Raw genomic sequence first — 25,866 nt, 5'->3', positions numbered from 1 at the left:
GGCAGTCAAAGTTCTAGAAACTTTGACAAAAGTGTTCCGTGATTGGGCTCCATCCTGTGATATCACCCATATGTGAGGACTACCATCCTGCTTGTCCTGTGAGAAAATACTATCCCTTTAAAAGCTGCCTAGGTAAAAAGTGCTTTTTATGTGGATATTTTTTCCCTGAAAAAATAAGCACATTGATGCCTCTTCTGACCTACCCCTGCTTCCTTTTCCTGTGAGAGAAAGCACACACTTTATTGATCACTGTACATGCTTTTACCCTGGGAATGGATGCGCAATATTCAAAACAGCTTATTTACCTGGGTAAATAATGACTTCTGAAAATTGCTCTTGACAGTGCTCTACAAAAAAGGTCAAGCTGGGTTCTGTAAATGAGAAGAGCTACAGAGCGCAGAATAAATATACAATCCATCTGAGAACAGAGTACACAGCTGCCCTCCATATCAGAAACCAGACATATCGACCACATATACTCTGCCAAACAAACATACCCCTTGGACACAAAGCATGCTCTCAGAATGGGAAGTGCAGATACTGCCAAAATAATGAGACAGACCATAAACAAGTCAGCATCTGCACTGAAAAAAAGCTGTACAAAAACAGAATCAGATACAGCAAGTACGACAAGCAGAATTTGGTTCCACTAAGCACCAAAGTGCCACCACTGCGACCACTGCTAAGGTTGCACTGACCAACAAACTGCCAGGATACTTCACTGAGTTACCGAGATGCCAATGCCAACAGAAACAGTCCAGAGCATCAACCCCTCAGCATCGGCTTTGGCACAGTGACTGTTTCACCGTAACAGGACTTACTGTGTCAATAAAGCGATGGCGAATGGCAGGGGAAGAAGAAGTCGTTGAATCACATCGTCTGTAAGAAGATCCTCACAATGGGATACAAAACTCTTGATAGCTAGAAAAATAAGACAGTTCTTAACTTAGTAGAAGGTTCAAGCAGTCTTAGATTTTTTGGAGACTAAGAGGGCAATTTTTGTAACCGTCTGCACTGGTACAAAAAGTATGCAGGTACTTTGAAAGTTAGGTTTAAATCTTATTATTGAGTGCCGAAAAGCAGAATAAAAATACATAAAAATAAATAAATAAAAATGTTGCAATAGATAAGAACAAATACACAGGACACGGGAAAGAATGGTTTTATACAAACCATATAACAGTAAAGAGAGCTAATATAATATTTAAACCCTTCAAACTGGTATCATATCTACCTGTTGTGAGACACTATGGTGGGCACAAGGCTCAAACTAGCATGGATATAGGAATAGTTATAATCATGTGCAAGTGTGAAACCAATCTTGAAAAACTATTTCTATGAAAATGTTCTATTGCATATAAACAGTATTACGTGCACTGGAGCATAAATATTTTTTCATAGCACTGAAGTGCAATAATTGTATGAAAAGAGATTGTACTTAGCTTTATCCATGTAGTGTTTGCTGGCTTCTTACTGGCTTATAGCTTAGTAACTAAATCAGAGCAGCATTAGCATTAATCACACAAAAGATTACAGAAGTCACGGCGGAAAAGGTCCTTATAGCCCATTCAGTCTGCCCAGCAAGCTCCCATAGTTATCAGTTTCCCATAATCAGTTACTCAGACTGCCAAGGTCAGGGCTCTTGTTGCTTACTGTTTGAGTCCAATGGGAACAATGGCCCTTAGGGCAAGCAGCCTTTCCAGCGTCCCCAGCACTGCTTCCTGCCTGAGATCACATGGGACTCCACAAAGGCCTCCCAAAGGCGGTCAGAAAAAATCTAGAGCACAGCCCTCTCGTATCACCTCCAGCACCCAACGGTCCAAGGTAATCTTTTCCCACTCCTCATAGAAGCTGGACAAACTGCCTCCTGCAGCTTCTATGGAGGGGAGGGGACCACTGGCTTCATTTGGCTGATTTTCCACTCCCAGTGCTCTGTCAGACTCTGTCTCTGCCCGACCTGTGAACTCCATGAAAGGACTGTTTGTGCCTGCCACCCTATTTCGAGATGGAAACAGATGAGGACTTGCCAGAACGAAACAGACAGGAATCCTGAAAACAAGCCAGAGAAGAAAACACCTTCTTACTGGGCTTCCTTCTAGCAATCTATTACCCTTGGAATCCCCCAGAACCTTCATCAACTGATCCAGGTCCTCTCCAAATAACAGTTTCCCCTTAAAGGGAAGATTACAGAGCTGAACCTTGACGATAAATCAGCTGACTAGATACGCAACCTCAGCAGCCTATGAGCCGCTATCAAGGAGACCATGAAGCAAGCCAACATACGCACCAAATCAGACAAAGCATCTGCCATGTAGGCTATGCCTGCCTCCAGACGAGTGGCCTGCAATGCACCGCCATCCGCCACAGACGTCTGGCCCTTCTGAACCCAACAGAGACAGGCCCTTTGCATTAAGCTGGCACAGACAGCTGCTAGAAGACTCAATGCCGAGACCTCAAACATCCGTTTGAGTTGCACCTCCAGCTTACGATCCTGGACATTCTTCAGGGCCGCTGCCCCGGCCACTGGGATCATCATTTTCTTGGTTACCACCAAGATGGCTGCGTCCACCTTCGAGATCCTCAGCAATTCCAGGGAGTTCTCCATTAAGGGCTAAAGCTTGGCCATTTCTCTGTCCACCTTTAGGCCAGCATCCAGGAAGTCCCACTCCCAGTTTACCAGCTTTCGGATCTTCTTGGGCAATGGGAAAGTACTAGTTGGTCCCAGGGCCGGTGCAAGGGGATTTGGCGCCCTAGGCGAGCCTTCTTCCTTGCGCCCCCCCCCCCCCCCCCCTCTCGGCCCCGACTCCTACCTCATTCTCAATCACGCCCGCTGACTGGGGTTTTCTGGGTCGCGAGCAGATTGGGCACTGCTTGCGGCCCGCCAAATCTCCACTCCTCTTTGCCACCACTTGCAGCCCCATATGGCTCGCACCCAGTGGCGCACCAAAGGTCTCCGGCGCCCAGGGGCCAATGCATTTGTGTGCCACAGAAAATCAGTGGTATCTGAAGCGAAGCTACCCCCTTTTCGTCCCGGCGACGCAGCTTTAGGAGGGAGGGCCTGCGCGATCGGCGCCGAGGACCCACCGGGGTAAGGCCTAGCATTCTTGCACTCCTACCCCAGGCAGGTCCCCTCGCCGACCACGAGGCCAGTTGGGCCTTTCCGACCTCGCCCGCAGCCGGATCGCCGTCCTCTTCGGGCCGACGCCCCGCCTCCACCGGACCCCGACCAATTAAAAGAAGGGACAGCCGGCCTATCAAGGCAGCCCGCGCTGGGCTTTAAAACACCCGCGGAAGCGAAGCTACCCCCTTTTCGTCCCGGCGACGCAGCTTTAGGAGGGAGGGCCTGCGCGATCGGCGCCGAGGACCCACCGGGGTAAGGCCTAGCATTCTTGCACTCCTACCCCAGGCAGGTCCCCTCGCCGACCACGAGGCCAGTTGGGCCTTTCCGACCTCGCCCGCAGCCGGATCGCCGTCCTCTTCGGGCCGACGCCCCGCCTCCACCGGACCCCGACCAATTAAAAGAAGGGACAGCCGGCCTATCAAGGCAGCCCGCGCTCGGCTTTAAAAGACCTGCTAATCTAGGCGTCACGCGCCGAGCGTCACGCGCCGAAGGAGCGCGACAAAGGGGCCTGCCCCTTTGAGCGCCCCTTCGAGCAGTCCCTTTAGACAGCCCCAAAGCTCTGTAACTTGTTTCCTATAATATGCGGCCACTTATAAATGGACTTTGAGTACAGCAAAATCTTTGAGTACAGCAAAATCTTTGAGTACAGCAAAATCTTTCCACCCACCTCATCACGCTTCCCACATCCGGAAAGGACAGCAAAGGTCACCGTACACCTCTGATCAAGCAAGACAAGGCTAAGCAGCACGAATGGTATTGTAGTCTGCTAGTTATCAACGGATAAAAGTATCGACTATCTAGGTTTTGACTGTATAATCTACCTTATTAATTAGCAGTCAGTAGTATGCCTGATACCTGTATGTTGTTTGTATGTTGTTTGAATGCATTTGCCCTGTCACTTTGGATTGTACCCTGCTTGTGCTGCAATTATACTTCACTTCCCACTCTTTTCCTGAATCTATTACCGCAAGACACTTGCAGGACACAATGCCTCCTTTAATCAACAACTGCTCTGTTGCCTTCCAACCAGAACACCACTCCAATCAGCCATTCTCATTCACACACCTGACCTCAAAACACAAGATCTCTCTCAACAAAAGAAGGCTGATCCCCATAAAGACACTCACACGCTCTCAAGCAATTAGTATCTCACTCATTTCCATTATCCTTTTCAACGCACAATCACTAACAAAGAAAACTCATATACTACATGACCTTCTAACTGATTCGAAACCAGAAATATGCGCTGTCACTGAAACCTGGTTCAAACAGCATGACACACCACTCATCAACCAATTACCCTTAGATACTTACGAAGATACTTAGAAGAGAGGAGGCGGAAACCAGAAATATGCGCTGTCACTGAAACCTGGTTCAAACAGCATGACACACCACTCATCAACCAATTACCCTTAGATACTTACGAAGATACTTAGAAGAGAGGAGGCGGCATCCTCTTAGCTGTTAAAAAGGACTTACAACTATTGGCCCAAAAATGCGATCTTCCAATTCAATACGAAATTGGATTTTTCAAATCCAACACACTCCAGCTCTGTCTCATTTATACCTCCCCAGGGCTTCTAGAGAAAGACTCATCCCCACTCATTGAATTTATTGCAAACTCACTATCCCATGATATACCTACGATCCTCCTAGGTGACTTTAATTTACACGTTGATACCTCCCCACAATCCCCGGCCTGCGAAGCTTTCATATCATCCCTTGAAGCTATGGGTTTCCATCAAATTGTGAACTCTCCCACACACAAAGCTGGCCACACACTTGATCTGATTTTTATTAACTCCCCCATTAACATCAGCAATCCACCCTCTTGCACAGCAGTTCCCTGGTCAGATCATTACTTGATCCAGACTAAACTTATTCTTCCTCAAAGTTCTACCACCGTACCACGTCAGCCATTATCTTTTAAATTTCGTAAAGCCTGCTCCACTGATACCATCTCACAAGCATGCGCTGAATTAGAAAAAAAAATTGACCTCTCTTCCCCAGAAAACGCCTTCTCCACCTGGGTCAACTTTACTCTCTCCATTGCCAATGAGCATTGCCCACAAATAACAAAAACTGTAAACCCGAACCACAGAAATAGAAAACCCTGGTACAATCCGTACCTCAGAAATCTTAAAACACAACTTAGAGCTGCTGAAAGATCCTGGCGCAAACAACAATCCCCCTCTAATAAAACAATCTACTACCAACGCATGCATGAATATAGAAATTCCATCATTCACACCAAACGTGAATACTACGCCAAAAAAATACATGGCTTGCAATACAATCCCAAGGCCCTTTTCTCTATGGTAGCTGAACTCACCTCTCCCTCCCACACACAACAAATTCCTAACTCTTCAAAAAATCGCTGCAATGAATTAGCCCAATTTTTTAAAAATAAAGTCTCCGCCATCACAACTCAATTCTCTAATAATAACTTAAATATTTGCCTACCGACTTTTAGCGCTTCAGTCTCCCTCTCCTCGTTCGACTCTTCCTCCTCCCTCGAAGTAGAAAACATCCTTAAAAGGATGAAACCCTCATCGCATCCCTCTGAAACTATTCCTTCGAAACTCCTGCTTTCAATACCCAAAGTAATTGCCAAACCTCTATCAAATATCCTGAACTGCTCACTAGAACATGGCTCAGTCCCAAATTTCCTAAAACAAGCAGTAGTGAAACCACTACTCAAAAAACCCAATCTCGACCCCGCTACCTTGTCTAACTACAGACCTGTTTCTAACCTCCCCTTCCTAGCTAAAATCCTCGAGAAACTAGTCAACTCTCGTCTTTCTGATCACCTTGAACTAAACAATATCCTCCCTCCCACACTACATGGTTTCAGGAAACATCTCAGTACTGAAACCTTACTGCTCTCCCTTCATGATACTCTCATCAGAGGGACTGACTCAGGTTCCTCTTATCTGGTTGCCATGCTTGACATCTCGGCTGCGTTCGACACAGTCAACCACGATGTCCTCCTCAACATCCTCAGGAGTATTGGGATCTCCGGCAATGCCCTCTCCTGGATACAATCATATCTCCAAAATCGCTTCTTCACTGTCTTTGTGGATAATAAAGAATCTGACCCCATTAGTCTGCCTCAGGGTGTTCCCCAAGGCTCCTCCCTCTCTTCTACCCTCTTCAATATATACATGCTTCCTCTCACCACCCTGCTCACCAACCTGCACATCAAGCATTTCATTTATGCTGACGATGTGCAAATCATTTTCCCATTTTCCGACTCCCTCCAAACTGCACTACATAACTGGGAATCCTGCCTTTCTTCCATCACCCAACTTCTTAATGACATGCATCTAGCTTTAAATCCCAAAAAAACTGAACTTTTAATCATATCTAACAAGCAACCTCTTCCAGACATTCCACTTACACACTCATCCTCCTCTTTCCCCACACAGGTTCGCAATTTAGGTGTACTTATAGATAATCACCTGACTTTTAAATCATTCATTAACTCTATCATTAAGGATTGTTATTATAAGCTTCAAACAATAAAAAAACTCAGACCTCTTCTCCATTTCATGGATTTCCGTACTGTACTTCAGTCTATTATTCTATCCAAAATAGACTATTGTAACGCACTTCTCCTTGGCATCCCCGTTTCACACACCAAGCCTTTACAACTTTTACAAAATGCTGCCGCTCGTATTCTATCAAACTCCAAAAGAAGGACCATATCACCCCCATACTCATCTCTCTACACTGGCTCCCTATACACTCCCGAATTCTTTATAAGGCACTCTCCATCATCCACAAAAGTCTGCTACACTCCAATCTCAATTGGATCAACCCTCCACTCACCCCTCGCACCTCCAACAGACCCACCCGCACAGCTCTCCTAGGAACCCTACGTTCCCAACCCATTAATGCTTTCAAACTCTCCTCCACCATAAGCAGAGCCTTCTCTCTAGCTGGTCCCACTATCTGGAACTCCTTACCTCATGACATCCGCATGGAGTCATATACACCCACTTTCAAAAAAAAACTAAAGACCTGGCTCTTCCAGCAAGCCTACCCTACGTCACCCCCCATCACATAATTCCTTCCAAAATGGATAACCCCAATCCACACTTGTGAACTCGGCCTGAATATTGGATTACGAATTGCCTCTGATTTTGGTACCTTGAAATGTTATAATATTTATGTTTATATTTATTTATATATATATATATACATATATATAGGTTATAGTATGTAAATCAATACCCCCCTCCAATGTATTTCTTCCTTGGTTTTTGTTAAGGGCTATGCCCTAAAGTTAACTGTATTTATCTGTTCCTTGTAAGGGCTTCGCCCATAAAGTTCATGTTTTACTGTGAACCGATGCGATGTGCAAACGGACATCGGTATATAAGAGACATTAAATAAATAAATAAAATAAATCTCTAGACAGAAGAATTTGTTTTGGGTGGGGGGGGGGAGCCAAAATGACATTTCTTCATCACACCCACCTCTATAGCATGGATCCTGCTTTAAAATTGGTTATAAAAAAAAGTGTTGTTAAAAAAAGTCCAAAGGGTCCTCTGCATTATTTTAAAAAGCTGGCCAGTTTCACACTTCTAGTAAAACTACTATAAAATTATTTGATAGCCTCATTCAACTAATTCTATATGGATTATGAGAGTGAAGTCTGGAATATATAGGAAGGGACAGAATGTCAATACAAATCCTGCACCTCCAGTTCTGTATCTCTGTGCATCCACTGAAATTCCCCCAAACAATGGAGCTTGGATGTTTCCCTTACAGCTCATCATACTAAAAGATGTTTTCAAATTCTGGTGTCACCTCACAGTAACAGCAGCACAAACACCTTCCACTGCCAGGCACATTGTGAACTAACATAAAGCACCGCAAAAGAGACACCCAAAATCTATACTGCAATCCCATCATAACATAACAGTAATAACACCAAGGACTCAAACAACAATAACCCTACCTGTGAATAAGCAAGGGTAAATATTACACTGGGTCCTAGAATACCAATACACCACCTACTGAGGAAACAAAACAAACCCAATTGCTATAGATCTCTATACAGACACTATATGATAGCAGAATCTCTCATCATGGTCACACACACAGAGCAGAGACAGACCCTCACCAAATACAGAATACAAAATAAAGGAGCACAAATTAGAAAAAACTGAAATGGAAACCCCAAGAAGCCAGACTCTGTGTATTAGCAATGGAAAAACAGAACAACCATTCCTCATAAAACAAATAAAATCAAGAAACAAAGCATCAGTTATAATAGTAAAACCATACTAATAAAATATTTTAAAACTACTGATAAATAGAATTTCTATTAATTAAAATCATATACATTTTTTACAATTTCCCAAACACCAATAAAATATTTCAAAACAGTACATATAACAAATAACACACAATAATTAAAACTAATAAGGATTTTAAAAAGCCCCTGCTGTCCATACATGGGAGCTCTTGATTTCCAGTCACCCTGATATTGTCGAGGATTAGGAGGTTATCCTCTCTCTCTCACACATACTCACATGTCCATTCTCTCTCACACATACACTGTCACATACATACACATTCATGCTCTTATACCCAACCATAACCTCTCGCTCTCACAGACACTGACACACTCAGGCTCTAAGGCACTCTCTCCCCCTCCACACACACCCCCACACAAACTCTTACTCCCCTGGATTTTCTCATACACACTCATGCTCTCACTCTCACTGGCTCCCTCACATACACACAAACACACACTCCCAGGCAAGCTCCCACTCGTTCTCACACAGACACACACACACAGGCAAGCTCCTAGTCATTCTCACACTGAACCCCAGGCAGGCTCCCATTCATTTTCACACCACTCCCTCCCCATCCCCCAGGCATGCACACATTCATTCTCACACACACAGACCCCCAGGCAGGCACCAATTTATTCTCACACACACACATACACCACAAACAGGCAGGCACCTATTCTCACACATACAAACCCCAGGAAGACACCCATACATTCTCATTCACAGACACACCCTCAGGCAGGCACCCATGCATTCACACACATACACCGCCAGGCAGACTCCCATTCATACACATGCACACACTAAAGGCAGAGACCCCCTCTCTTTCTTTTGCCAGCAACCTCAGAGCCTCTCTCATCCCTCTGCTGCCACTGTCACTGCTGCTGTATGGCTATTGCGGAGGTGCTGATTGCTGCTATTGGCACTGAAGCCCATTCTGCTGCCTCCTCTGTGCAGGCCCCATGGGCTTCCAGTTCCTCTATGCTGATCTCGTACATTGTGAGATCCGCATAGAGAAAGTGCTACTCTTGCACATTCCCAAAGATTACATGTTCCAATCAGTAAAAAGTAATTTATTTCTTTTTACATTTGCTGTCTGATCTTAGTTTTCTAATCGGTTGGTCACAGGCTTTTTTTTTCCACCTTCCCTTTCTTATTTTTTTGCCAATTCCTTTTATAACATATTTCTTTTCTCTCCATCTGTCTGCTTCCCTCAAACACACAGTCAGGTTCTCATTCTCACATGCTTTCTCTCTCTCACATACACAGGCACTCATTCTCACATGCGGTCCCTCATACAATCATTTATACACAGTCTCTCTCTTGCACATCCTGTCTAACTCTCACTCCCACATGCTGTCTTGCTCAAGCACAGGTTCTCACTGTCACATGCTCTCTCTCATACAATCATTCCTACACAGGCTCTCATTGTCACATGCTGACACACACACAGGCTCTCTCTCACTCCCACATGCTGTCCTGCTCAAGCACAGGCTCTCACTGTCACATGCTCTCTCTCATACAATCATTCCTACACACAGGCTCTCACTGTCACATGCTGACTCACACACACAGGCTCTCTCTCACTCCTACATGCTGTCTTGCTCAAGCACAGGCTCTCACTATCACATGCTGTCTCTCACACACACAGAGGCTCTCCCATGCTGTCTCTGCAAACATTCAGGTCTTCACTCACACACACACACACAGTCTCTCAACTCATCTCATACACTCACACATACACACTGTACAAACCCTCAGTCTCTCTCTCACCTCTGGGCCTCCTCTTCACAGGCCACTGCAGGATGGGCTCTGCAGCGGCCCCGGTCTTCTCGAGCCGCGCTGATCCTCTTCTGCACGCGGCTGATGCTCCTCCTCTTTCCTGCCCGCGCGGCTCCGGCAAACATTTTTCTTCCGGGGCCGCGCGGGCAGGAAGGAGGAGAAGTTCCTGCATTGGCTGATGCTCCTCCTCCTTCCTGCCCGCGCGGCTCCGGCAACATTTTTCTTCCGGGGCCGCGCGGGCAGGAAGGAGGAGGAGCACCAGCATGTTTAGACGCGACTGTACCACGGTCCTGCCGATCTTCTTGCTGTGTGTATCCGGCACACAGCATAGCAGTAGTTCACTGCTCAGCCGCCATTGGGATGACGTCCAACGGCGGCCATTGGCCATCAGTGGCTCGGCGCCCCCTAATGCTCAGCGCCCTAGGCGATCGCCTAGTTCGCCTAGTGCTTCCGCCGGCCCTGGTTGGTCCCCTCTGCCCATCCAGGTCTGGGAAAACACTCATTATCCGACTCTTCCTGAGTGACCGTCACTCCTAATTCCTCCAGCACCTGCGGGATGAGGGGGCGCAGTTCATCTCTTTTAAATAGAAGTACTACCTGCGGATCTTCTCCCTCCAGGACTGGGAACTCGTCAGGATCAGGGTCATCTTTTGCCCCGTCTGCGTCAGGGGTCAGCAGCACATCTGGGTCAGCTCCTGCATCAAGGGGGTCTAATCGGGACTGATCCGAGTCCTCACCGTCTCTGGGACCAGCCTCGGCAAACCCAGGTGCGAAAGAATAATCGCCAGTCCCCCGAGAAGCCACTTTAGACTTTTTAACCATGGGGGCCTGTGGGCAATCCCCTGCGCTCCTTCCTCCTCCACTTTTCCTAGCCAGGTAGGCCTTATGGAGGAGAATAAAATCCAGGGAAACATCCCCAAATTCATCTTCCCCCGATCCTGGGGGACTATCATCTGCCTCACCCTCCCCTTCTGAGGCATCCTGCCTGACCGGGGAAAGAGCAGGGGGAGAATCGCCCAACCGCCCTGTGGTCTCCTGCACTGTCTCCCCAGCGGCAATGGGAACAGACCCTGCTGGCCTCCTGCCGCAATTTCCTACACGGCTCAAGGGGCCTCTTTCCCTGAAACGCATGCTGGGCAGAGGGAACGCAAGTTCAGATCCAATGCCGCCTCGCCACATGCGCAACAGGTGGCCATTTTCGTTTCTGGCACCATGTCTCCCAATTGCGCCCCATGGCGGTCCCCCATGAGGCCTCCCGCACGGCAACGCACTCCAGACTCAGGCCCACCAAGCTGCTGCCAGAACAAATGCATTCTCCTCAGGGGATTTCCCAGGAACGCTGACAGAGTCCAGTTGACCTCTCCAGAGCCGCGCTTTCCCTCCCAGACTAGTTTAATCGACTGCGAACCCCCAGAGCCCCGGATTAACAGCCAGGCAATTGCCACTCAGTCCTGCACCTCCCAGCCCTGGACGACAGCTCCTGACTAGGCCCTCCCTGTTGAAGTTCCTGCTAAGCTCTGCTTTTCTGCTTCTTGTATGCTACTGTTTTGTTTTTAAACAAGAAACTTAAAGAAATGTTATTAAATGTGTACTTCCCTGTCCAGAGGAAGGACGACGAGAGAGTGCCTAGGAGGGTCGAGGAGGCCAGGACCCCTGGCTATTGATCCGTCCGGTATGCTGCAGGCGAACTCAGTGAGGGGTATCCAATCCCCGCCCCCCCCCCCCCCCCCCCCCCCCCCCCCCCCCCCCCCGTGGCCCGGCTCCACCTGAGTGATGGCCCATGAAGATGCCTAACACCTCAGGGAGCTTCCGTGATCTGGAACCTAAAACTACAGTAAAACAAAAAATAATTTTCCTTTTTTTTTTTTTAAACTAACTAATAGCCTGTAGGTGCAGCTCTACCATCTGCTGGAGTCAAAGAAATACTGATATTCTGCAGGTGGCACTTTCAGTTAAGTAGCAGTGCCTCAAGGTTTTGTTCTCTGACTCCATTTGCTGGAAGGGATGAATAGCCCACTGGTCTGGACTGATGTGGATATGTTCAGGAATAGTAGGATTCATGGAAAACTCCAAATCCAAGCAGTAAAACATTAACATCAAATTGTAATGTTCAGCTCTTACATCAGATACATGCGAAAACCTTGCAACTATTCATTGGTGATCTCCTAAAATCCAGATCTGTTTTGAGACTTTCAGGACTACTGACTTGGACATCAGAAGATCTCCAATATTAAAACAGTTCTATACAGTTTCTTCCGAAAGAAAAATTTAGAATAGCTAATGAATCCTAATCTCTGCTTACCACAGAGTGCCCCAGCACGTCCTTCCAGCGTCACTTGCCATGTGAAAGAATCCCCACGGCTTCTCTCGATGTCCAGGTCCTTGGAGGACTGTGGGAAGATGCACCTCCACAGCAGCAGCATTCTGCCAAGGTGACAGTGGACAACGGCAGGGCCTGCAAGACAATAAGGCAGCACACGCCGTAATAAGAACCATTTACCGCAACTAGCACCAGCAGAGTCTGCTAATATCTGAAGCTTTGTAAGCGCAATGTTCTGGTAACCACACTGGTGCTGAAGAAAGCTTAATTCTTTATAGGTTGTGGTAATTCTTCTGTTGGTTCAATAAAAACCATTTGAAGATGCTGCTCTACATGAGCTTTCAGGACTACTTGGGCCTATCTTTAGATTCAACCGTGTGAAATCATGGATAGAAAAGGTGGTTGCTCATTTAATATTTCCATCTTCTTGGGGTACTATTGTCCAGTACTGGATGTATGTCATGAGAACATAAGCAGTGCTCTGCTGGGTCAGACAAATCCATGCCAACATCATGGTTCTCTCTGGCCATTCTAGATCATCTAGAAGTACCCAGCAGATCCTAATGCCTTCCCTGTTGTTCACTCCCAGAAGTAAACAGTAGTGAAACCAAGGCTACTTGACTAATAATTGTTAATGGCCCTGTCCTCCAGAAACTTGTTCAAATCTTTTTTTTTTTTTTTTTTTTAAATATAGCTATTGTGTTGACTAAAAATACTTTCTTAATTTTGTTTTAAATCTGCTACCAGTTATGGTGTGTTGCTTAATTCTAGAACTATTTGAAAGGGTAAATAACTGTTCCTTATTTACCTGTTACACTCCACTCAACTTTACATATTTTTGTCATATCCCCCTCTCAGTTGTCTTTTCCCCAAGATGAAGAGCCCAAGCCCTGTTCACCCTCTCTCTATACCTTTTCTAGTTCTGCTTCATTTTTTTTTTGAGTTGGGTATGACCAGAACTGCACACAATACTCAAGGTGTGGTTGCACCATAAATCTATGCAGAGACATTATATTCCCAGTTCTGTTTTCTATTTCTTTCCAAATAATATCTAACATTTGATTAGCTTTTTTTTATTTTTATTGCTAGTGCACACTGAGTTGCATGTTTCAATTTGTCCATGACATTAAGATCCTTTTCCTTCATGGCAGATACAAATGTGGAACCCAGGATTGTGTTCACATAGAGGCAATAATGCATTTGCATGGTAAACAGCATTTATCACATGGAAAAAAGCATTATTGCAAGGTAAATGAAAATAATGTGTGGGAGTTGCAGTTATCTCAAATATCTGCAAGTTATCTACTGGCAAATAAATCAGGCCCAACGCAATTATTCTAATGAACTACATCACATACAAAGTAGCTCATTAGTATCATTAGCTCGCAAAAAATATTTGCAGAAACCTCAAAGACTGCTTGAGGATGGCCTCAATCCTTCTGTCTTGCAAGTTCTTAAGAGTTGCTCCGCTCTCCACTATAATGGTTATCTTAAAGATGACCGCTGAAATCAACGCATCTACCTTGGCACTTTTAAGCCTCTCCTCCTCCATAGAAAGACGGTATAGCCTGCCCACCTTACGTCTGGCTTCTGGAACTACTCACTGCACTGAAATCAGGCCCTTTACTGCACAATGGATGGGAAAGGCTTTCGTGGCCTTCCACCAGCTCCTCATTAATGACCAAGGCCTCCAGAGCTTGTGTGACCATTGCTGGTAGCTCTTCCCTTTTCAACAGCCACACTACCAGCAGATTATCTCTCAGGTTCATTGGCAGCTCTTCCTCTTCTTTGGCCCTTTCCCTGGGGGCCTTCCTGCCCACAGAGCTTACCTGCTCCCAGTCCAAATAAGAAGTCACAGAATGGAGATCCTTCTCCCCCATCTGAATCTCTTAAGCACTGGATACTTGCCACCTAGCAAAGGAGGGGAGAGGAGAGGGAAGGGGCAAGTTCCTTGCTTCAAGCAAAAAAACCTAATGCATGAGGAATACAAATTCTGGAGAAAAATGTATGGGGAAAGGGAGATGGACTCTGCCTCCCCTGTCCCTTTAGGCCCCAGACATCCAACCCCATTAAATACAGATTAGGAGGCCCTGGAAATAGCACCTCTCTGGCTGTGGGTCCAGCATCCATCTGTCCATCTGTGCCTCCTTCCTCCCACAGGGCCTTAAATCAGATCCTGCTGTTGAAAACGGGCCCGAAACAGTGGAAACGCTTTGGAAATACCTTTCATTGTTGGGGGGGGGGGGGTGCTTCCCCCACAATCGCAACAAGCTTTCTTGTACAGAAATGGCAAAGAGAAGCTGCTGCACCGGCACCCACCAGCTGAGCAATACTCCCCATGCTCAGCTGAGGCCACCATGCATGAGTCTGACTTGCTACTCTGGCACACTGAAGAAGGTATGACCAACTACTACTGACCGTGGGAATCAGGTTGCTCAGCCCCCCAAAGCCACTCTTCAGAGCCTTCTTCATGTGTCAGTTCTACTTTTCTTTTAAAAATTTTACATAAAGAGACAGAGTAGCAAGCCTTGAAAATAAGCCAAAATGTACCCAGCAGACTTACTTTTCCCTTTACCTCTATTTTTAAGGGAGGAGTGGGAGGAGAAAAGGGGGTAAGAGGGAGCAGACTCCTCTGGCTATCAGACTGCCCCAATTTGTTAGGGCAAAGCCAGTCAGAGGCCATGACCCCTTGCTCAGCCCTACTTCAAACTGGTGGCAGAATTTGAATCCTAGTCCAACACGGCAGGGCTTGCAAGTCTACTATTTGCTAGAGACAGAGAACGACTGGAAAGCTGCAAACTGCACAAAACCCTATTAAGGCTAATGACATTTTAGTTATTCTCTGTTTCCAGCTGCTGGTAGAGAATAATGCCTGCATCTGGACTGGTCTGATGGGAGAAAAAGGAATGAGCTTTAATATATCTACATCATTCAGCTATCCAGAAAGAGCCAAGAGGCTGACAGCTTGACTTTTGTCTGCTGGTGGTAAGCTGGACTTGCTGGGAAAAAGAGCTTAATCTTGAGAAAAAAAAATTCTTAGAAGGTTAAACTATTACTGGCTATCTAAACTGAGTGTTAGTTTTAAAATTAATATTTGTTTGCCAATGTTAGAACTGTGTGTGTTTTGTGAGCTACTGAAGTTAGTATTTGTGAGTTTCCAAATGTTACTTACTTGATCAGATCACCTGATGCCTTTCAGCTGCTTGAGCAACAAAGTCCACGCCGGGAACCGGCTACCGGATCAAGGCATACCTCTGAGGGATCTTGGAAATCACCTCAGGAATTCTCAACTGGGGAAGGGACTTTTAGGTATCACTGCAGGAGAGCGGGGGCTCAATCTTTTCTCCAATTTAAAAGTAGAATTTCTTCCAAAAGGTACAGCGAGCCCCATAGGGAAAGCATGTCTACATCTGCTGGAGATGGGGAAATACTGAAGGGCTGAGGTCACCGCAGGGGTGTACCTAGGGTGACATCAGCTTTGAAACCTGTCTCCATCTGCTGGCAGGGGAGCACAACCCATTGGTCCTGAGTCCATCTGGATACATGCTAGGAAACAGTTGTTAATATTTATAGAAAACCAATTACTGCTGAATGACTTCCAATTTGGATTTAGAAAGGGACACAATACTGAGACTTTTGCTTTCTCTGATGTGTTTTGGCATGGATTTGACTACAGAAAGGGTTTCTTTTTGATCATGCTTATCTTCTGCCTTTGACATGACTGATCAGTCCATTTTGATTCATTGCTTAAGTTCATCAGTAGTGATTTCTTGGTTCAAATCCTTATCGTCTAGATTTCGAAGGGTTGTTTATATAGATCAGTCATCGGCTTTATTCCCTTTAATGACTGGAGTGCCACAAGGATCTGTGCTCTTGGCTACACTTTTAATCTCTCTATATTTCCTATCTGGCAGGTTTTAGCAAATTTGGATGTTGGTTATCATCTTTATGTAGTTAATATCCAGTTTTACATACCTATCCAGAATTCAGTTAAGAAGGCCTTGGAGTTGCTGAGTGCCAAAAAATAATTAAAGAGTGGATGTCTGATAATAAGTTAATACTGAATTTACAAAAAGCTGAATTCTTATATGCTGAGCATTTTCCCCATTTTAGAGGTACCTAAATTTCTTCAAGTAGATGATATGAAAATAGTGATTGTCACCCAAGTATGTAATCTTACTATAATCATGGATTCTGCCTGGTCTTTTTTTGCCACAAGTAAGAAATGTTGTTACAAATTCATTCTATAAACTTCACATGCTTCAGCAATTAAAACGTCTTTTGTCAACACCTGACCTTCATACTGTCTTGCATTTCTTAGTAAGGTCTTCAATTAATTACTATAATGTTATCTACATAAGTTTACCTCAATCAGCTTTACATGCTTTTCAGACTGCTTCAACGGCAGGGGGAAATGTGGAAAAGAGGATTTACATTCAGACAACATCCAACAAGGAACTGATCTGTGCAGGCTGGGTAAACAAGCAATGGGGTAACTTGCTTGGTGCGGCGGTTATTACCCTTAACCATTAAGCCTTATGATTTAACTCCAACATTACTCTCTGCATCAACAGCAGGCAGTGGCAGGAAATTCAAATCAAACAGTTACCAACAAGGGCCCTGAACTTGGTGGTCGGTGAAACAGATAAGTATGGGAAAATAAGTGTGGGAGCTTGCTGGACAGACTGGATCTGCCGTCACTTCTATATTTCTATGACTGTTCAAAATGCGAGGGTCAGGATTATTTCTAATACACCCATCTGAGCTCATATTACATCAGTGCTAGCAGAGCTGCATTAGTTGCCAATCAGGTAGAGAACTGAATTTAATTTGATTTTACTGGTGTTCAAAATTCTCAATAGTCTTGTCCCAAAGTGTGTGAATTCAGTTCTGAGGCTTTATCATCCAGGGAGAGCTTTCAGATTTACATCTAAGAATCTGCTAGATGTTCCTTTCATTAAACTGATTAGGCTGGCTGAATCTAGACATCTTTTTTGTGCTGACAGCTCAACTCTGTGGAACTCTCTCCTGGATGAGATTAGGTAAGAGTCTGCACTTCTGTTTTGGAAGCTATTTAAGACATTTCTTTTTAAACAAGCTTTTGGTTAGCCAACAGCAACCTTTAGGTGCATCATCAGTTAGTGTGATGTATTTTTGTTCTGTTTATAACATTTTATGAACTGTTTTATGTTTTTACCTGTTTAATGATTTTTGTCTATTTATGCTTTTATGTGTTTTTAGTACCAGCTTTGTAGCTTTCATGTTACGGTCTTTCGTGTTTATATTTATATTTATGAATATTTAATCGTAAGCCACCTAGGAATTTTGATAGATGGGGTAATGGAGAAATTACTTACCTGATAATTTCGTTTTCCTTAGTGTAGACAGATGGACTCAGGACCAATGGGTATAGTGTACTCCTGTTAGCAGTTGGAGACGGATCAGATTTCAATCTGACTTCAGCCCCTAGTACATATACCCCTGCAGGAAGTGCAGCTCTTCAGTATTCTCCTCGAAAAGCATTGTGGATATATGTGTGACTGACTGATTGATTAACTTCATAATTTGGTTAACTTGAATAATTTCATAACTTGGTTAAACGTTCAAACTTGATTAACTTGAACTGGTTGATTGACTATAGCTGGAGACCGCCAGTGTACTCAACTGGAAAGCGTCAACACCCGGCAGGGTGGATGCCCTAGGCAAAGAAAACATGGCTTACCCTTGAATTATTTGAAAGACCATGCGTAACGGCAGCCAAGGGTGGGATGCTGAGTCCATCTGTCTACACTGAGGAAAATGAAATTATCAGGTAAGTAATTTCTCCATTTCCTAGCGTGTAGCAGATGGACTCAGGACCAATGGGATGTATAAAAGCTACTCCCGAACCAGGTGGGATGCTCCCCGTGACCCACTTAGTATTGCCCTTGCAAATGCCGTGTCCTCCCGAGCCTGAACATCCAGACGGTAGAATCTGGAGAAAGTATGTATGGAGGACCATGTAGCTGCCCTGCAGATCTCAGCAGGTGACAGCATTCTAGTTTCTGCCCAGGATACTGCCTGGGCTCTGGTAGAATGGGCCTTGACCTGTAGAGGTGGTGGCTTGCCAGCTTCTACGTAGGCTGCCTTGATGACTTCCTTGATCCAGCGGGCGATGGTTGCCCACGAGGCCGCTTCCCCTTGTCTCTTTCTGCTGTGAAGGACGAAAAGGTGGTCTGTTCTTCGTACGGGTTCCGACATTTCCAGGTATCTGGATAGGAGTCTGCCGATGTTGAGGTGACGTAGATTACGGGCTTCTTCTGAATTCTTCAAGCCATCCGTCATTGGTAGCGAGATGGTCTGGTTGAAGTGGAAGTGTGAGACCACTTTGGGGAGGAAGGAAGGAACCGTGCGTAGTTGGATGGACCCCGGGGTGAGCCTGAGGAACGGCTCACAGCAGGACAGTGCTTGTAGTTCCGAAATGCGGCGGGCTGAACACACTGCCAGCAAGAACACCGTCTTTAAGGTTAACAGGCGGAGGAACAGGTTTCGGAGGGGTCTGAAGGCGGTTCCCGCTAGGAAGTCCAGGACGAGATTGAGATTCCACAGAGGTACCGGCCACTTTAGTGGTGGGCGAATGTGTTTGACTCCTTTCAGGAAGCGTGACACGTCCGGGTGAGAAGCTATGCTGTCGCCCTCGCTCTTGGAGCCGTAGCATGACAATGCGGCCACTTGTACCTTGATGGAGTTGAGGGACAGACCCTTCTGTAGTCCATTCTGTAAGAATTCCAGGATCACGGGAATTTTAAATGAGCGTGGCTTGATGTTGTGGTCTTCACACCAGGCCTGAAATACTCTCCAGATCCTTATGTACGTTAACGATATGGAGAACTTGCATGCTCGGAGGAGAGTGTCGATTACTGCCCCCGAGTATCCGCTCTCTCTCAGGCGGGCCCTCTCAATGGCCAGACCGTAAGAGAGAATTAAGCTGGGTCCTTGTGGAGGATCGGACCTTGTTGTAGCAGGACCCTGTGTGGGGGTAGGGATAGAGGGTTCCCTGCCAGCAGTCTTCTCATGTCTGCGTACCAGGGTCTTCTTGGCCAATCCGGAGCCACCAGAAGAACTAGTCCCTTGTGTAGCGGTATCTTGTGAATGATCGCGCCCAATAGGGGCCATGGCGGGAAGGCGTATAGTAGAGACCCCGGTAGCCAGGTCTGTACCAGGGCATCGATCCCTTGGGACTGCAGTTCCCGCCTGCGGCTGAAGTATCTAGATACTTGGGCATTGGATCTGTTTGCCAGAAGGTCCATGTCCGGTGTCCCCCACCGATTCACTATTTGGAAGGCTGCGGACGACAGCCTCCATTCTCCTGGGTCTAGACTTTCCCTGCTGAGGAAGTCTGCCGTGATGTTGTCTTTCCCGGTGATGTGGACGGTGGAGATCTCCTGGAGGTTTGCTTCCGCCCACGCCATCAGGGGTCTACTTCTAGGGACACCTGTGGCTCCTGGTTCCCCCCTGCCGGTTGATGAGGGCCACTGTCGTAGCGTTGTCTGACATTACTCTGACCGCTTTGTTTCGGAGTCTGTGAGCGAACCGCAGACAGGCTAGTCTGACTGCCCGTGCTTCTAGGCAGTTGATATTCCATCCCGCCTCTTCTGCGTTCCACTGCCCTTGGGCGGTTAACTCCTTGCAGTGTGCTCCCCATCCTCGTAGACTGGCATCTGTGGTGAGTAGGGTCCAGGTTGGTGAGGATAGTCTTGATCCCCGGCTCATGTGGCTGGCCTGCAGCCACCACCGTAGTTGGGTCCGAACTCTGCCTGGGAGTAATAGACGTACGGTGTAGTTCTGGGACCGTGGGCTCCACCGTGATAGGAGGGAGTGCTGTAGGGGCCTCATGTGGGCTCGTGTCCATGGCACAACTTCCAGGATGGATGTCATCAGCCCGAGGACTTGCAGATAATCCCATACTGTGGGACGAGGATCGTTCAAGCAAGGTTTGCAACCGGTTCCACAATTTTGATCTCCTTGTGGGGGTCAGGCTGACCTTGTCCTCTTTGGTGTCGAATCGGACTCCTAGGTATTCCAGCGACTGTGAGGGCTGTAGGGAGTTTTTGTGTGTGTTGACCACCCATCCTAGGCTCTCTAGTAGGGTTATGACTCTGCTGGTTGCTTGGTGGCTTTCCTCCGGTGACTTTGCCCTGATCAGCCAGTCGTCCAGGTAAGGGTGAACAAGGATTCCGTCCTTCCTCAGTGTTGCCGCCACCACTACTATTACCTTGGTGAACGTCCGGGGTGCTGTGGCTAACCCGAAGGGTAGTGCCCGGAACTGGTAGTGATGGTTCAGGACTCTGAAGCGTAGGTAACAATGGTGTTCCTGATGAATTGGGTAGTGGAAACCTGTGTCTAGGTCTTGAAGGGCCTGGGGCATGAGGGTTCTCCTGTGGAGCATGTGGCTGGTCAGCCTGAGGTTCAGTTTGCATTTGAACAAAGGCGTGAATCCCCTTGAAGAACTCCACCCAAGAGATCGACGCTGGGTCAAAGCTGAGGGGCGCTGGTTCCTTGGGGGTCCCCGTCTTTTTGGAGGTCCCCCTGGCTAGGTCCGGGGTACCCCCTGAGGAGCTAGAACTCAACCCTGGGTGGGACTGGCCCTGAACTGGATCTCCCAGGGCCTCCTCACATTGCATGCACAGGGCGTCGGCCTCCTCGCTTTGTGCGGCTCTGATGTGGCATGCTGGGCAGAGGCCTTGAGCCTTTATTCCTGTTTCTGGAGGTGCCATGGCTGTCGGCGCGTAAACTCTTATGCGCTCCGGTGCGCTTAAGATGAGCGTGTAGTTGTGCGCGCCGCTGTGCGTTCAGCCGTAGATATGCGCCCGGCTCTGTGCTCGCAACTTATGTGCGCAAGGTTTTATGTGCGTGTAAGTTTATGCGCACAAGTGCTTTGTGCGCCTAGCTCGAATTGTGCGCTCTCGACCGCGAACGGCACGGCGAATAGGGCCAAGATGGCGACGGCGAGCACATGGGCAATATGTGCAATGACTTCCAAGTAGCCGCCTCACAAATCATTTGGCCTAGGATGCCGCCTGGAAATGGGTAGAATGAGCCCTAAAGCCCTCCAGGACAGGGTGACCCTTATCGATATATGCAGAGGCAATAGCTTCCTTCAGCCACTGAGCAATCGTGGCCTTATGACCCCTTTTTGCACCATGCCATAGCAAAAAAGATGATCTGACAATTGGAAGTTGTTAATAACTCTTTCACCCGAGGCACCGTAGCATCCAACTTGGAAAGGATGGGAGCTTCACTGATTGATTTAAGTGAAATGACGATATCAACTTCAGCAGAAAGGAAGGAACCTTTAAGGAAACCCCTGAATCCAAAATCCTCAAAAAGGGCTCTCTGCATAAGGCCTGAAGCTCCAAGATCCACCGAGCCAAAACCACCTTTAAAGTGAGATCTTTAATAGTAGCTCTTTTCAGAGGTTTGAATGGAACCATATACATGCTCTTAAGGACTATGTTAAGGCTCCAGGAAGGACAAAGCTTCTGAACTGTAGGACGAAAAATGTTTTGCTCCCCCCCCCCCCCCCCCCCCAGAGGAAGCATACCACATCCGGATGTGTAGCTAGAGTTGCTCCCCGAACCTTACCTTGCAGGCAGCCCAAGGCTGCCACCTGAACTCTGAGGGAGTTAAAAGGATAAACCCTTCATCAATCCTTATTGTGGAAAAGCTAAAATATGTGACACAGAGGCCCGCATAGGATCAATACCTAGCTCTGCACATGAGGACTCAAAAACTCTCCACACCCTCACATACGCCAAGGATGCGGAAGTCTTTCTAGCCTGCAATAGAGTTGAAATAACGTCCTCAGAATATCCTTTCTCCCTTAATTGCTTCCTCTCAAAAGCAAAGCCACGAGACAGAAGCAATCTGCCTGATCTGAAAATATGGGGCCCTGACGCAGAAGCTTTGGCAGATGAGCTAGTCACACCAGACTGTCTGCCACCAGGTTGATCAGATCCGCAAACCACAGACACCTCGGCCATTCCAGCGCCACCAGAATCATGTCACCCAGATGAACATCTATCCACCTCAAGGCCTTTCCTACCAGTGGCCATGGCAGAAACACATACAGAAGAATGTTCTTCAGCCTAGGTAGAACCAGGGCATCCACTCCTTCTGCTCCCCTTTCCCTTCTTCGACTGAAGAACCGAAGAGCCTTGGTGTTTTGGTAAGTGGCCATTAGATCCATGTGCAGTCTGCCCCATCTGCAACTTATAAGGCGCATTGCTTCCTCCAACAACTCCCACTCTCCAGGATCCAGCTGTTGCCAACTGAGAAAATCTTGTACATTTTCCACTCCAGCGATGTGATAGGCTGCTAACAGCACCAGATGCTGCTCCACCCTATTGATCAATTCCTGGGCCACCACCCAACTCTTGGTGCCATCCTGTCGGTTGATGAGGGCCACCATCATCGCATTGTCTGACAAGATTCTCACTGGTTTCCCCTGCAACTGAGGTAGGAATGCTCACAGGGCCAAATGCACCACTCTCGTCTCTTAAGCGATTGATGGACCACACTGCTTCCTCCACCGACCCTGGATAGATTGATCCTGACACACTGCTCCCCAAGGAAACACTTTTTAGGCCCCTTTGCTATGGCCCATCGTCGTGGACCTGTTGGTGTGCCACTCTTGCCATTGAAGGTGGCACAAGAGGGAAATGATATAAGGGCAGCCTAATATGGAGACTAATGCTAAGACTAATGCTCACTCAGCTCCCAGAATTCTTCATTGTCTGTGGCCTGCTTGCAACTTTGGCTATAGAGAAAAACCTTTAACTGACCTGAGATTCAAGACTTTGGAAGACATCTGGAATACATTTAGGCTCTGTAAAGCCTATGCTCAAAGGTCATGAGATTACAGATAGCAAATGGCTGAGGCCACATTCTTGGATTATTTGTCTCCAACTGAGAGGCTCAACTGATAGAGTTTCTCCCTGTCCCCTGGAGATGAAATGATTGATATATCGACAGGACAAAAGAAACTCAGAAGAAGCAGGACACATCTGGGAAAAGCAAGGCTAGAAACAAAGGGGTCTCAATGTGGGTGGAGAGTTTTCAGGTTAAAGTAGTTTATTTCACTGTCATATTGTGTAAGTGATTATCACCATAGGCTCACAGGCATTCTCTGTAAACCAATATAATACAGCTCTTACAAGATACTGGGAGAGACAGGCTGTAGTGCTTTCCCCTGTGTTGAAGGTCTGGCTGTGTCTCCCAAGGATATGTAATAATAAATTTATCTTTGATTTTACTAAATTACTTGTGATATCCTTGTGTGTCCTGTAGCAGAGAAGCATCTTACCAAAGTCAGGTAATATATACAATAGAGACTTGCTTCAGTGGTAACAATCGTGCAGTCCAGCACCACCAAGTCCACTCCCCTCCTCAATTGGTACCAACCAAGCCACCATGAGAGACTGGACCTGGCTAACTGTGCAAGAGGCAGCAAAAGCTGGAACTCTTCCAACAACGGGTCCCAGCAGGACAGCAGCGCGGACTGTAGAGGCCGCATATGAGCAAAAGTCCATGGAATCAACTCCAAGGTGGAAGCCATGGAACAAGAACCTGCAAGTAAGTCTATTGGACAAGCACCTGGTTATCTGCTTGTCCAATAAACTGCAGACTTGCGCCTGCAATTTGGAAATGCGCTCCTTGGTGAGAAAGACCTTCCCCACCTTGGTGTCCACACGTGCCCCCAGAAATTCCAAGAACTGAGTAGGGGAAAGATGACTCTTGGAAAGATTGACTATTCAACCCAGTTATCTCAGGTGCTGAAGCATCAGGTGCACTGCCTGCCAGGCATAAAACCTCTGATTTCGCCCGAATCAGCCAGTCATCCAGATATAGGTGAACCAAGACACCTTCCCTCCGGATGGCCACTGCCACCATGACTATCACCTTGGTGAAAGTCCTGGGAGCTCTCACCAGACCAAACGGAAGGGTACAAAATTGAAAATGTCTTCCCAGGACCATGAATCCTAAATATCTTTGATGATCAGGCTGGATACCTATGTGCAAGTATGCCTAGGTTAAATACAGGGAAGCAAGGGATTCTCCCTTGCGCACCACTGCAATGACCAAACATAGGGTCTCCATCCAAAATCGAGGAACCTTGAGAGCCACGTTTACTTTCTTCAAATCTAAGATGGAGGTGGAACATTCCCTCCTTTTTGGGAACGACAAAATAGATGGAATAACGGCCTGTCCCTGTTCCTCCTGAAGGACAGGACGAATGGCACCCAGCATTTGAAGGTGACAGACGGTTTTTGCTGCACCGCCATCCTTTTTAAGTACACGGGGAGATCATGAACAAGTCTCTTAGCAGACGAGCAAATTCTAAAGTATAACCTTGTGTTATCATGCTTAAAACCCACTGGTCCAACACGATCTTGGTCCACTCTTCATAAAAAAAAAAAGTCAACCAACCCCCTATAGGCAGAACCGAGAAGTGGACCGGCCTCACTTCATTAAGTGGATTTGGCTCCAGCACCACCCTTGCTGGAGCCATCTCTATTTGGCCTTTGCCTGCAAAAGGACTGATTCCAGGATGATTGCCTCCCAGAGGACTGTCTCTGAACGACACTTGGATTCTGTTAGGTTGAAAACGCTTATTCCCTCTGAAGCGAGAGCACGAAGGAAAGGAGTCTTTCCCTGCTTTAGACTTATCCTCAGGTAATTTATGACCTTTGTTCTCCCCAAGACGTTTAATCAGCTCTTCCAAGTCCTGACCGAAGAGCAGCTTCCCTTTAAAAGCCAACACTCCCAACTGAGACTTGTTTGACATATCAGCTGACCAGTTCCTCAACCAGAGGAGTCTCCTGGCTGATACCGCCAACATCACTGTTCTGGACGAAGTCCTGATAAGTTAATATAGCGCATCAGCTCCATAAGCAACTACAGCCTCCAGAAATTCTGCTCTCTTAGCTTCTAAGTCAGACATGGACTTGTTTGCCTGCAATTGCTGCACCCATCACAGACCCGCTCTCAGCATAAAGCTGCTGCACACTATAGCTCGTATGCCGAGCACAGATACTTCAAATATCTTTTTGAGGTGAACTTCAAGTTTTCTATCCTAGAGGTCCTTTAGTGCAGCAGAGCCTGCCACCGGAATTGTCTTTTTCGTGACCGCTAACACCAAGGCATCCATCTTCGGGGTCCTCAGGAGCTTCAGAGTGTTCTCAGGCAAAGGATACAATTTGTCTATTGCCCTACTCACCTTTAAGCCAGTATCTGGAGTGTCCCACTCATGAAAAACTAACTTATCAACTGACTTATGGAAAGGAAAGGTTGCT

At 46.8% G+C, this 25,866-nt stretch overlaps 1 protein-coding gene across 3 annotated transcripts in view; it reads right to left on the bottom strand.

Moving 5' to 3' along the window:
* The window catches only part of HEATR5A (HEAT repeat containing 5A), a 285,493-nt gene that overhangs the window by 181,024 nt on the left and 78,603 nt on the right, over positions 1-25,866 (bottom strand). For all 3 annotated transcript variants that reach the window (XM_029598984.1, XM_029598983.1, XM_029598985.1), the window contains exons 12-13: positions 12,515-12,667; positions 822-921 (exon numbers count right to left, since the gene is read on the bottom strand). In XM_029598984.1, the coding sequence (XP_029454844.1) occupies positions 822-921; positions 12,515-12,667 (253 nt within the window). The remainder of the gene's footprint in view (positions 1-821; positions 922-12,514; positions 12,668-25,866) is intronic.

Source organism: Rhinatrema bivittatum, chromosome 4, assembly GCF_901001135.1.
Source record: "Rhinatrema bivittatum chromosome 4, aRhiBiv1.1, whole genome shotgun sequence".
NCBI lineage: Eukaryota > Metazoa > Chordata > Amphibia > Gymnophiona > Rhinatrematidae > Rhinatrema > Rhinatrema bivittatum.
The sequence above is the reverse complement of the archived record's forward strand: the minus strand, read 5'-3'. Positions and strand labels throughout refer to the sequence as shown.